At 42.5% G+C, this 14,534-nt stretch overlaps 1 protein-coding gene across 2 annotated transcripts in view; it reads right to left on the bottom strand.

Moving 5' to 3' along the window:
• Positions 1–14,534, bottom strand: part of LOC110496796 (oxysterol-binding protein-related protein 10) — a 136,906-nt gene that overhangs the window by 72,316 nt on the left and 50,056 nt on the right. For both annotated transcript variants that reach the window (XR_005037434.1, XM_036952521.1), the window contains exon 4: positions 7,645–7,716. Coding sequence is in view for 1 of the 2 variants with exons in the window: in XM_036952521.1 (XP_036808416.1) it covers positions 7,645–7,716 (72 nt within the window). In the remaining variant the exon portion in view is untranslated. The remainder of the gene's footprint in view (positions 1–7,644; positions 7,717–14,534) is intronic.

Consider the following 14,534-nt stretch of genomic DNA (forward strand, 5'->3'; position numbering starts at 1 on the left):
AATCCTGGATACAGGGGTTTTTTCGTAGCTAAACGTGACGCAGAAAACGGAGCGATTTGTCCTAAACAAATAATCTTTCAGGAAAAACTGAACATTTGCTATCTGAGAGTCTCCTCATTGAAAACATCTGAAGTTCTTCAAAGGTAAATGATTTTATTTGAATGCTTTTCTGTTTTTTTGTGTAAATGTTGCCAGCTGAATGCTAACGCTAAATGCTACGCTAAATGCTACGTTAGCCATCAACATAGCATATTATAGCATATTTAGAAAATCTGAGATGACAGTGTTGTTAACAAAAGGCTAAGCTTGAGAGCTAGCATATTTATTTCATTTCATTTGCGATTTTCATGAATAGTTAACGTTGCGTTATGGTAATGAGCTTGAGTCTGTATTCACGATCCCGGATCCGGGATGGGGAGATCAGAAAGGTTAAAGGCACCATCAACTTAGTGCATGTAAACTTCTGACCCACTGGAATTGTGATACAGTAAATTATACGTGAAATAATGTCTGTAAACAATTGTTGGAAAAATTACTTGTCATGCGCAAAGTAGATGTCCTAACCGACTTGCAACCGACTTGCTAACCGACTTGCCAAAACTATAGTTTGATAACAAGATATGTGTGGAGTGGTTGAAAAACGAGTTTTAATGACTCCAACCTAAGTGTATGTAAACTTCCGATTTCAACTGTATAGCCAGTTAAGGAAAATGGTCTATGGCAGGGAAAGGGAAAAAAGAGGGCTGCGGAGTAGGAGGAAGATGAAAGAACCTGAAAGATATGGTGCACAATGTCCAATTTTTATAAAAGGTACTCAAGTGCATTATGTCCCATGGGGCTCGCAGGACCTGGAATGGTTGTTTGCCCGCCTACCTGACCTCCATGATGGAGCAGGAAAATGGAATAGGACTTTTGAAGAGCAAACCATGGGTAAGCTACTGGCTGTGGGGGATCTGAAGGCACTGCTGGCGAGAGTAGTGGGAGTGGCAAAGAAGGAGGATGTAGGGAGGTCCAGTAACCTGAACGAGGCAATAGAGACTACACTGGGAGATGGAATAGACTTTGACTCACAATGCTCAGACTTTTGGTGTGCTCTAAGAAGGCAATACCCGGCAAGGATTGAAAAGTCACTAAAAGTGGAAGCACTGGGGGAGACAGAGAATCCAGCTGCGTATCTACATGGACAGCTGAAATGATGGAGGCTGGAAACAGAACGGGATCCAGAGGGGCACACACTGATGACAACTCTGTTCCGGAACTCAGTGATAGAGGCCAAGCCCCAGCCAGTGAGAAGCAGGCTGGAGGACGTGGTGGGACTGTCTTCAAAATCACACAAAGAATTATGTGACCATGTAATCCATGCAGTGGGAAAATACAGAAAGGATAAACAAAGACTCAAGGAACAAGGAGAATACATTCAGAACAAGCTAATACAGCTCCAGCTGGAAGGACTAACGAACAAAGGGAAAAAGAAAGTCCAAGCTCCAGTGACAGCCCCTGTCCCTGAAGCAGAACAATGGCTGCAGTCTCCTCTGGAGGACTACAACCATCTCCTGTCCAGCAGGCCCAAGTACAACCCACACCACCAGTAGTGAATGTGTATGCACAACAACCCCAACAATGGAATAATGGCAATAGGCAACAAAGACTTCTGCAAAACAATCAGAGAGGAGGAAACAGGGGCCCGCTGGGACCACCTGGGATCTGTTGGGGCACACTAGGCAAAATTGTCCTATTAACCCCTGGCAACAACAGGGAAACAGGAACCAAAATAATTGGAAACAGACTGGAGGAGGCTGGCAACAAAAATCAGAAGCAACCACAGGGTCCTGTGAACCCATGGGCAGGACCTAATCAGGGATACTAGGGGTGCCCAGAGAATCCTACAGGGGAGGCTCAGTTCCCAGTGATCACCACAAGAGCTGATCAAGAACCTATCCTGCAGGTTCAAATAGAGAACAGAGGCACACCCATGATGATAGATACGGGAGCCACTTACACATGTGTAAGTCCAAATTATGCCTCTCATCTCTCCATGTCTGGTGAATATGTCAAAACTAAAGGATTCTCGGGACAAACGCAGTTAATTCCAATGACAGGTCCAGTCCATTTAAGAGCTGATGATAAATCAGCAACCCTTCCTATATTAGTGTCAGAACAAACCCCAATGAATGTACTGGGAAGGGATGCTCTATGCAAAATGGGCATCCAAATGAAGTGCTCTTCTAAAGGGGTAACGGGACTAAAACCTACAAATGGTAATGACAAAAGGAACAGCAAATATGTATTGGCTAGGAGAAATTAAGATAGAAATAGATAAAACTGTAGTGGGGAAGGTTTATCCAGGCTCAGATACCTGAAGCTGATAGAGCAAAAATCAGAGTATCACTGCACAATGCAGTATGACCCCTAACAAGACCATTTATTAGAACAACTTTGGATAATGAATGCAAATGGAAAATCAGTACCAATTATGTCCCAGTACATAATTATAGGGAAACAGGGAGCAGCAATGGATGTAGGGGACAGGGATGATTCATACTGTGGAACATTTTTATAATATTTCTGATTCCGTTCCACACATTACATTGCTAGTAAATAAGGGAGCTATAGAAAATTATTTAGGTCCATGAGGAAACAAGCAAAAATAAGCAAGTGGAACAAAACAGACTATCCACTCATAAAGCCTTTATTAAAATACTGCCCACAACAGTAATGAATGGGGACCCAAAGGAGGTAGAAGTTAGAGCTAACCAACAAGTAGAATTAGGAGAAGGGATAGCACCAGATAACCAGCAGAGGCAGGAAATAGAAAAAACACTTACCAAGTAGAATTAGGAGAAGGGATAGCACCCGATAACCAGCAGGGGCAGGAAATAGAACAAACACTTACCAAGTAGAATTAGGAGAAGGGATAGCACCCGATAACCAGCAGGGGCAGGAAATAGAACAAACACTTACCAAGTAGAATTAGGAGAAGGGATAGCACCAGATAACCAACAGAGGCAGGAAATAGAACAAACACTTACCAAGTAGAATTAGGAGAAGGGATAGCACCAGATAACCAGCAGAGTCAGGAAATGGAACAAACACTTACCAAGTAGAATTAGGAGAAGGGATAGCCCCAGATAACCAGCAGAGGCAGGAAATAGAACAAACACTTCCCAGAAGGGGTGTCACAACATGACACAGACGTTGGAGTAGTGAAATCAGCAAGTCCTGTAAGCATTAAAGTAAAACCAGATGCTAAACACCCCTGAAAAGACCAATATTATAGGAAACCAGAAGCCGAGGGAAGGCATAAGCATGACTATTGAGGGGCTGATAAAAGCAGGGGTATTAATAGAAACACAGAGCTGATACAATACATCTCTGTTGCCAGTCCTTAAAGCAGATGGAAAGAAATGGAGACTGGTACATGTCTTAAGAGCAATAAATGACATAGCACAGGACTGGCTTGCGGAAGTTCCAAATCCTTACACGATCAATGTTCCTCCAGATGCCAAGTACCTTACAGTGATTGATTTACGTGGAGCATTTTTTTGTGTGCCCCTGGCGGAGGAGTGCAGACATCTGTTTGCGTACACGTACAAATAAAAAAAGTAAACACATACAGTTTAAGTCGGAAGTTTACATACACCTTAGCCAAATACATTTAAACTCAGTTTTTCAAAATTCCTGACATTTTATCCTAGTACAAACTCCGTCTTAGGTCAGTTAGGATCACCACTTCATTTTAAGAATGTGAAATGTCAGAATAATAGTAGAGAGACATTTTTATTTAAGCTTTTATTTCTTTCATCACATTCCCAGTGGGTCAGAAGTTTACATACACTCAATAAGTTTTTGGTAGCATTGCCTATAAATTGTTTAACTTCGGTCAAACATTTCAGGTAGCCTTCCACAAGCTTCCCACAATAAGTTGGGTGAATTTTGGCCCATTCCTCCTGACAGAGCTGGTGTAATCGAGTCATGTTTGTATGCCTCCTTGCTCGCACACGCTTTTTCAGTTCTGCCCACAAATTTTCTATAGGATTGAGGTCAGGGCTTTGTGATGGCCACTCCAATACCTTGACTTTGCCACAAATTTGGAAGTGTGCTTGGGGTCATTCTCCATTTGGAAGACCCATTTGCAACCTAGCTTTAACTTCCTGACTGATGTCTTGAGATGTTGCTTCAATATATCCACAATTTTCCTCCCTCATGATGCCATCTATTTTGTGAAGTGCACCAGTCCCTCCTGCAGCAAAGCACCCCCACAACATGATGCTGCCACCCCTGTGCTTCACAGTTGGGATGGTGTTCTTCGGCTTGCAAGCCTCCCCCCTTTTCCTCCAAACATAACAATGGTCATTATGGCCAAACGGTTCTATTTTTGTTTCATCAGACCAGAGGACATTTCTCCAAATGTACGATCTTGGTCCCCATGTGGAGTTGCAAACTGTAGTCTGGCTTTTTTTTAATGGCGGTTTTGGAGCAATGGCTTCTTCCTTGCCGAGAGTTCATTCAGGTTATGTCGATATAGGACTCGTTTTACTGTGGATATAGAAACTTTTGTACCTGTTTCCAGTAAGGAGAGAGTATAAGTCTGACCCCAAGGTCTATTTGAATGCATTAGGACAACCTAGAGGAATCCCCAGGGAATACAAAGCAAGAGATGAGGTTAAATCAGGATTTGAATATTTCTCTGGATAGCATCAAACAAAAATCCAGAATGGATTAATTATATTTACTATAACCAACAAAGATTCATTAATTATACAGACTATGCATTGACAGCGTTGGGAGAAGAAGTACAGGCCACAAGCAGAATGACATGGCAGAACAGGCAGTCCTTGAATTGGCTCTTAGCAGAAAAGGGTGGAGTTTGTGTTATGTTTGGAGATGAATGCTGCACCTTCATCCCCAATAACACCGCCCCAGATGGTTCATTTACTAAAGGCAATGACCAAGCTGAAAGGACTACGACAGGAAGTAAAGGTCAATGCTGGACATGACTCCCAAGCCTGGGACTGGTTGGACTGAATCCTGGGAAAATGGGGAGCAATGTTTGCAAAAATGGCAATCATGATAGGTGTCGCACTAGTGGTGATGGGAGTGGTATTCTGTTGTGTTTTGCCTTTACTGAAATCTCTCCTGATCCAAAGACAGTCCTTACCAACCCACCTGTGGAGGTGTACCCTGTCCCTGGAGCTCCAGGACAATACACCAACAAACAGGGAAAACCATGTAATGCTAAAGGAGGACCTTTGGCCTGTCCATTTGGAAATCCTGCATGGTTATGGGGAGTAGCTCCAGGGGGAGGTGTGGCTTGTCTTACCTATCAACAACAATTGTTAGAGACTGAAATAGATGGTTAACTTCCTGACATATATCCAGTTCCGGACTATGTCAAGAATAATGAGGATCCTGATCACAGGTTTCAACAGAATGTAGGAGCACATTGGCACCAACAGTGCCCTAAAAGAGGGTATTGTAAGTGGTGCCCAATGGGATGGAAAGAAAGAGATGGATATTATCATTATATTGAACCATTGGATTGTGCAATGTGTCAAAGGGGTGATTGCCCATTGTATTGTGATGAATAGTGTGTTTAGTGAATATACATATATTCAGTATATCAATTGTTGAATGATACTATAAATGATGTTAGACCTTCTGAGAATTTGTTTTGTCTAAACATGTATGTAACATAGGGTTTTTCCGGTTACAAGAGTCCACGGACCATGCCCTTAATCCTCCGACATGTTTAACGCTTATGCTAAAATGGTTGTTGGAGAGGTGTCCATGAGGGAGGGCCACATGTTTAGGTGTCATATTGAGAACGATGTTATAAGGGTTTATGAGGTTGAGTTGATTTGATTTTATTGTATTCTACATAACTGAGAACCTTGGGCAAGGCAAACCAATGCATGCACATGCTTATACACAGTGTGTTAAAGGACAATTGGCTAGAGTATGGATCTTTTACTTCTTTCTAGCTATATGTGAAAGGAGAGGTTTGGTCCTGATTCCCCAGTATGGGTGAGGAAGAGGAGCAACGGTCGATAAGGAGAAAAGGGAGGCAGATTGCCTCCATAGCAATACATACAGAAGGTGCTTCTCCTTCTCACTTGTACTGGATCAAATTTAAGGGTTGGGACGTAAGTCCCAAAGGGGGGAATATGTGGGTGCTTTCTGTTAAGAGAATGTGTTTCTTGTTAAAAGGCTGAACAGCTCTAAAGGGAGTAACCAAAGGCACTATGTGTAATCCTGGGATTAAGTGTATTTATTTGTATAATTCTATAATGGTCTATAGTTATCTGTACTTAATCCTAGAATGGCCCGTAGTAATATTATAGTCCGATAATGGCATGTAGCAATCTTATAATTGCCTATAGTAATCTGTACTTATTATTTTCTGGAAATAATGTATAGGTGCGCCACCAATATAATTGATCCAAAGAACTAGAGGGGAGGGTAAACCCCGCCTAGAGGAAAGAACTTTGGAAACAATGGTGGAGATTTGGAAACAATGGTGGAGTAAAGCCGAGGGGATATGGTTATTAGCATAAAGTGGAGGGACTATGAAACTTGAATTAGCATGAAACTGTATAAAAAAGAGTGGACTGAAACTGAGTCCGGCAGTTGGTCAATGGACCAACTCAGCTTGTTACTTTGTAATAAAGTCTATTTGAATTCACAGGCTCCGGTATCTGAGAGATATTATTGAACCAATATTTCCACAACGTTAGCAAATTTGGTAGGCTACTACTGATCATCAGCAGCATCAGAGCTTGGAGAAGCCTAGTTACCGTGACTAAACCGGTCACGTGGAATTTGACTGCGTTCATGGCTCGTGACTACTGGTGTGCTGTGGTGGCAATACAGTCATCATAATAGCCCTAGTAGGAAATGCTTGACAGCTTTTTTAATAAAGTGTTAATCTCCACCGAAAGCATAAATAAGCAGCTAACCTGAGGAAAGTGGCGTTCACTTATCAGTTGTACACCACACCCAGCATTGGAGATAAAATACTGTAGAACAAAAATGCCCTCATTCCCCAAGTGTATTTCAGTGCTCAGGCTAACATGGAGTCATTGTAGATGGTGCATGCTAAGCCAGGAATATATCTTCGCCTTCGGAGGAGATGCAATACTCATTCACTGAAGTAGAATGGGAAGCTTAGACGCGATTAGACTACTACAGTTGCATGGTAATGACAACTTGTGCCCTCTGTCACAGTACAGGAATTCCCCCCCAAAAAACACTTTAGACAAGAAAAAAAATCCTCATCTTGCTCTTCCCCCTCTTCATTTTGGGAGCCTTTCCCTTGCTGATCCAAGTTAGGGAGGAGAATTGGACTTCTCTGTCTATTCAACTGTGCAGCTCTTTTTGAAAAAGTGAATGTGGTTTGAGAGTTTGCAATTACATTTTTCAAGCGGGTATCCAATAATATAAAGGCGTTTTCTTTACTTTTAAATATATGGATGAGTGCAGAAAGTGAGAACCAGGACACAACTAGAGATTAAAGACATGGATAACCGTATAAGTGTATGTATGCCTACAGTATATAGAGAACTGAAAGTAGGCAGGTGATTGTGCTGAGCCAGTTGTTTGTACAGAGTCAGTAGCTGAGGTGTGGATGAGTGCATCGGGACTCACCAGCCCCTCCTGGCTGCCTCCCGTCGTTCTCTCCACATTCAGGTGCTCATCCGACCCCTTCAACTTCCACACCTAATGCCAAACACAAAATAACAGAGAACTCAGTACATGGTCATGTTCAGTAGGTTGGGAAATGGAAAGATACTACCTGAACTTGTCCAATAAGAAAAGTTATTTATGTTTTCCATTACAAAACTATGTGCCCTACTGAACATGACCCAGATGCAAAACGGATTAAGTTTCATCTTTCCGCTGTTAAAATTAACTCGTCGGCTTACTCGTCATACAGTAGGTTCTGAATCTCTACTGTTTCCTCCACAACCCAGTGACTTCCAAACCAGGCTGTCAAGGCCCACAGCAGAGATCCAGAGGATGGGATAACTCCATCATGAGGCTGACACTCCACTGGCTCCACTGTCAAATGGAGAACCAATGTACCCCAGACAGACAGTGCAGAGACAGCACAGACCAACAACAGGGCTGAACTGGAGCGCCAGAGATGGTGGTTTTGCTATCCTCTTACCTAACATACCAAGAGAGCAGGAGTCCATAACTAGCCATACTTCTGCAAATTCAAAACATTCCCCAAATCAAGTCTACATTGGCACTGGCTGAAAAACTCATTTACATAAGGAAAACGGGTCTTTCGGATTGTCTTTTTGACAGGAAACAGGAAGAATATTTCTGAGATTTCCTGTGCCACGAGGCATGGGTGGAGGAAATGGGAGTGATGCATCATGGGAGAAAGAGAGAGGAGATGCAGACAGACAGAGAGCGCATTGATTGTAGACCGCTGCGGTGCACTCACACAATCAGTCTGAGGACATGGAGAGATGGTGGGGGGGAGGAAAGGGACACAATCAGTCTGAGGACATGGAGAGATGGTGGTGGGGGGGGAGTAAAGGGATAGAAACACAGCACTGAAGAATAGGCTACTTGCTGAAACATTTTCCAACAAAGACAACACAATATGCTGGAGTAGAATAAAAATAAAAAAAACACTCCGGTGGCAGTCCTGAATCACTATGACCTCGATGTGAATATGACTTTCCCCACACAAAAGCTTTTGAAATCAAAAAGGTTTCCCTTTAAAAGCTATTGCCAGGTGGCACGTACCCAGGTTACCTCTTACACCCAAGCAGAGCAACAAGGATGATAATGTATTCAAAGGGAATAGCTGACTCATAAGGCCTACTGTAGCAGCTGCAGGGCCCTATGTGAGTCCATAACCAGCCATACTTCAGCAAATGATATACACTCCTCAAATCAAGTCTACATTGGCACTGGTTGAACATCAACTCATTTACATAAGAAAATGTGTCTTTCTTTTTTTTTACAGGAAACACAGTGCCACGAGGCATGGGTGGAGGAAATGGGGGTGATGCATCATGGGAAAGAGGGAGAGAAGATGCAGACAGACAGAGAGAGCATTGAATGTAGACTGCTGCGGTGCACTCACACAATCAGTCTGAGGACATGGAGAGATGGGGGGGAGCGAAGGAAAAGAAGAAAAAAACAGCACTACACAGTATGCTGAAGAATAAGCCATTTGCTGAAACATTTTCTTACAAAAACAACACAATATGATGTAGTAGAATTTAAAAAACTAAACACTCGACCTCGATGTGAATATGACTTTCACAGACTTTCCAACACAAAAAGGGTTTATAGGTTTGGATAGGTTCCCCTTCAAAGCTGTTGCCAGGTGGCACGTACCCAACTTCGCTCTCACACTCAAACAGGCAGAGAATCAGGGATGATACTGTACTGAAAGTGAGTACTCAACTGTAGCAGCTGCAGAGCCCTATGGGAGGAGATGGCAGGAGAGTTGGAGGGGTAGCGGTGGGAGGAGAAGGTGTAGGAGGGGTGCCAAGATAAGATGGGATCTAATAGAGAGGATCATTCTGCGAGGTGATGCCATTCATGTCTACAGAAAGCACTGTGTCTCCAGAAAGGATTCACACCCCTTTACTTTGTTCACATTTTGTTGTGTTACAGCCTGAATTTAAAATGGATTACATTTACATTTTGTGTCACACAATACCCCATAACGTCAGAGTGGAATTATGTTTTTAGAAATGTTTACAAATTAATTAAAAAAATGAAAGCTGAAATATCTTGAGTCAGTAAGAATTCAACCCCTTTGTTATGGCAAGCCTAAATAAGTTTAGGAGTGAAATGTGGCTTGAAAACTCAATACATTGCATGGGCTCTGTATGCAATAATACATGATTTTTGAATGACTACCTCTCTGTACCCCAAATATAAAAATGCACCCAGTTTGTATTAAGGCACTAAAGTAAAAATGCAAGACATGTGGCAAATAAATTCACTTTATGTCCTGAATACAAAACGTTATGTTTGGGGCAAATCCAACACAACACATCACTGAGTACCACTCTTCACATTTTCAAGCATGGTGGTGGCTGCATCATGTTATGGGTATATAGAATAACTAACTTCAAAGTAATGACTCAGGACGTCGGTTGTGAGATGAAAGCTTATTTTTAGTAATAATACTGGTTCACTTGTACATAACTGACGCTATCGCTTAAAAATATATATATATATTTTGTTTTTACTTGCGGTCAATAGTGTAATTTAATACATCAGAAATATGTACATACTGTAGTTCTCTCAATATCCATCACATGAATTCTAATACAATTACTCTTGTACATATGTAAATAATTGTAAAATAAAAATATCTTTAGATACAGCTCAATTAATTAACTGTATACATTAACTCTGTAACCCATTTAAGCTACAACATCCTGTGTTCATCTACATCTCTAAGCAGTATTTCAACTGAATAGGTCTCCTCAACAAAGTCCCTGGGGCAGTTCGAACATGACTTAACTAGGCCATCTCGGCCTGGAAACAGTTCCCCAAACTTCCCTAGTTTCCAGGCTTGTCTAGGTGTGTTATCTTCTCCGATGATTGCAACGTCACTCACTTTCAGTGGGGTGGGCTGTGGTGTGTCACAGCGGTGTGCTGACTTTAGATCCAGCAAGTAGTCTCATCGCCAGCTGTTCCAGAAGCTGGTCACAAGTCTCTGCCTGTACTTCCATCTGCATGCCATTGTTGAGCTTTGGGTGCTGAGTTTTCTGCCTGGAACAGTTCGTCAGCAGTCAGTCCACCTTGCATCTTCATGTTTGTATGAGCATTGGCTATGAATCTCTTTATCCAGGCGGTCACTCAACACTCTTCAGTTTGCTGTACCTTTCAAGCTCCAACACGGGTTCAGGGATGTCTGTGCTGTTTGGTGTGAGCTGTACAGTCACCAGGTCACTGGACTTGAGTTCTGCATCCACCTCCTCTGGATCCTTGTCGTCATCAGTCTCCTCCGACTAAAATGGGGTGATGTCAGAATGCTGGGTCCGTTCCACCATAGCTGGCTCTGTGTCACGTTTTGAACAGTTTGTCCTCTTGTAGGGATGTCGGCTGGATTTATTTTCCCTTCCATATGTGACCATGACTCTGGATTGGTCAAGGACTGGATCTCTGTCACTCTGTTTGCGACAAACTGTTTACATTCGTGAGCTGCAAATCCAATCATAGAGTCTGTCCACATTTAGATCCGTTTTTGTTCCATTTTCAGTGTGGTCATGAGGTTTTTTGCTATTCTCGCTCCAATCACAGCTCCCATGAGCTCCAGGCGTGGCAGCGTAATTGTCTTGAGTGGGGCTACCCTAGACTTTGATGTGACTAGACTTGTCATTGTTCCTCTGTCTTGTGATTCGCCTTGCATGTAAGCTACAGCACTGTAAGCCCTTTCATTTGCATCACAGAACACGTGTAGTTTCAGTGTGTGACTAGTTCTGAACACTACGGTTGCCATTCTCATGTCAGTTCAGATGGTCCCTTCATCCCAGCTGAGTCCTCTCTCCCACATTTCCTGGAGCATTTACTTGACCCTGATGTTGAAGGGGATCAGGAAGCAAAGAGGTTTGAAGATGCGTGCAGAATACTTTTCATCTGGTCCCGGTCTCCACAATAAACCTAAAGCTTTGAGCACTACTCCTTGTGTTTCTAGCATCAACGGGTTGTCATACTCCCCTCCCATTTTGTTTTCAGTTCAGGAGAGTTAGTCATCCCCTTGCAGAGGTCTGTGCCTGCAGTCGACACCATTCGTTTTGCAGTTGTCACAAAGTAAGCCTCTTCAACATCGTGTGAACTTGCAATGAAGTAATCTATATAGAGTGACTTCTGCTTGTTCTGTTTCATATTGTTTCAGGTGCTTCTTGATTGTAGCTGCCAGCAAGAATGGACTTGGGGAAGCTCCAAATAGCACACTGTTCACCCTCAGCACGCGCAGCTCCTCTTTATTTTCTCCCATTGGTGGGCATGTGAGCCACAGGAATCTCACAACGTTCGTCTCTCTCTGCTTTGGATGTCTGCAGGAAAACCTTCTTGATGTCTGCCATGAATGCGATCTCATGTAGTCTGAAATTGTCGTCATGGGACGAGACATCAAACACCACTCTGTTTTGTTGTCACCTTGTCCTCCCGGAGTACTGCGTGGTGAGGTAAGTAGTATTTCATGTTGTTTGCGCTTGATGCATTGTCCTTGGTCACATCCTATGCCATATCCTGTTGTAAGTAGTCCTCCACAACTTCATTGTATCTGTGGTACAAAGTCACACCCTTCTTCAGTCTTTTCTTCAGACCTTCAAACCGTTTCTTGGAGATTTTAATAGCTGTCTTGGAGTTCTGGCATTTCTTGTTTACATGGCAACTCCACATGGTCTAGTCCATCTTTGAAGGTGGTTGTTCTCTCGAACCTCTGTAGAGCCTCATTTACCTCTGGATTCTGTGTTGTTTTCTCGCTGGTGATACCCAGAGACTCAAGCTCCCAGAATGCATGCAGTTGCTTGAAGTCTAGTGTGTCTTCATCAAGTGGGATGAACATGCATATTGCCTCAGCGACACTTGACATGAACACGGATCCCTGCACCTACCATCCAAAGGTGATCTCTAAAGCAACCAGCGTCTCCGTCAGTCGCTCCACTCGGCATGATACCATCTGCCAGTAGTAGTCTGCTCCTATCAGGACAGAGAGTTCAGGATCATTGTCATCTTCTGGAAAGTCTGCGAGCTACAGTCCCTTTCTATTGAGCTCATGTTGAATCTGTTCACCAGGAACCTTCATCACAGCTGTGCACACTTGTGGGGTTTCAATTGCCTCTATCTCTATTCTCTGCTGTTTGTCCCAGACATTCTCTTCAATGTGTTCTGTTAGGACGTTGCTGGAGAAGAAGTTGGGAAGAGTGAGTACCTCTTCACAAGGTTTTCATGTATGAAGCTTCTCTGACTGCCTCCATCTAATAAGCCACGAGCCATCTTCCCATGCCTTTGCCGTTTGTAGCAACACAGTGTTCTGTCAATCTGGTTTCATCTTCACTAAATGGGGAATAACTGAGGAAAGAACAGCTTCTGCAGAAACAATAGGAGGTTGCACCTCCCTCCTCTTACTGGTACACACAGTAAGAGAAGTATGCTGTGTGTTTCTGTCCTAAACATACAAAGCATCTTCCAATTTTATTTAGTCTCTGTTTTTCTCTTTGCGTGCAGCAATATTGTGGTCTGTGCAGTTTTTGGATTTGTGGTCTGCAATGTCACAGAATAGACAGTTTTGTTCCTACTGCCTGGTTGTGTGCAGTGCCGCAGCAGATGGCATGTTGGGTCATTTTGTTTTCATTTCATTGGAGAAGCATGACTTGTTCCATGGTTTGCTCTCATTCTGTTGGTTGCATGTTCTTGGTCATCCCCCTGGTCTGAACCTCTTTCTGTAGGTTGCATGTTCTTGGTCATCTCCCTGGTCTGAACCTCTTTCTATAGGTTGCATGTTCTTGGTCATCTCCCTGGTCTGAACTTCTTTCTGTAGGAAACGGACTATCCTCTACTCCCCTCTGACGACTATAGTCAAGAGCTATGTTCTCTGGAATCATCTGCAGTAAGATTGGGCATAGTAGGCTTCAATAGGATTCTGACACTACACCCAGTGATTCTAAGCTCCTAATCCGAATTTCACATTCGTCATATGTATTATATTAATGTATTTATGTCAGAGGATTTCTTTACAAGAGTGAGATTCAGCAGCTTTGACATGTGAGCACTAATCACTTTGTCATCACCGTGCGTTCCGTACCTATACTGTGGGACTCACATCCTCCTCAATTGTTCAAGTCACCAGCCTCCAATGGTCAATAGTGTAATCCAATAATAATAATAACCAATACAACAGAAATACGTACATAGTTCTCTCAATCTTCACCACATGAATTCTAATTAAATGACTCTTGTAAATAACTGTAAATGAAAAATAGTTTTAGATACAGATCAATGAATTAACTGTAAACATTAACTCTGTAAACCATTTAACACAGTATTATTTTCTTTGGCAAGAACTAAGAAGTTTTTTAGGATACAAATACATGGAATAGAGCTGAGCACAAGAATAGAGCTAAACACAGTCCGCTTTCCAACAGACACTCGGGAACTCACCTTTCAGCAGGACAATAACCTAAAACACAAGGCCAAATAGACACTGAAGTAGCTTACCAAGGCAAGCTACTTCCTGAGTGGCCTAGTTACAGTTTAGACTTAAAATTGTCTTGAATATCTATGGCAAGACTTGAAAATAGCAATGATCAACAACCAACTTGACAGAACTTACCCAAAACGACTCACAGCTGTAACTGCTACTAAGGTGATTCTAACATGTACTGACTCAGGGGTGTGAATACTTATGTAAATGAGATATTTTTGTATTTCATTTTCTAAAATGTGCTAAAATTTGTCATTATGGGGATTGCGTGTAGATGGGTGAGACAAAACAATCTAAATTAATACATTTTGAATTCAGGTTGTAACACAACAAAACATGT

This window comes from Oncorhynchus mykiss, chromosome 18, assembly GCF_013265735.2.
Source record: "Oncorhynchus mykiss isolate Arlee chromosome 18, USDA_OmykA_1.1, whole genome shotgun sequence".
Taxonomy (NCBI): Eukaryota; Metazoa; Chordata; class Actinopteri; order Salmoniformes; family Salmonidae; genus Oncorhynchus; species Oncorhynchus mykiss.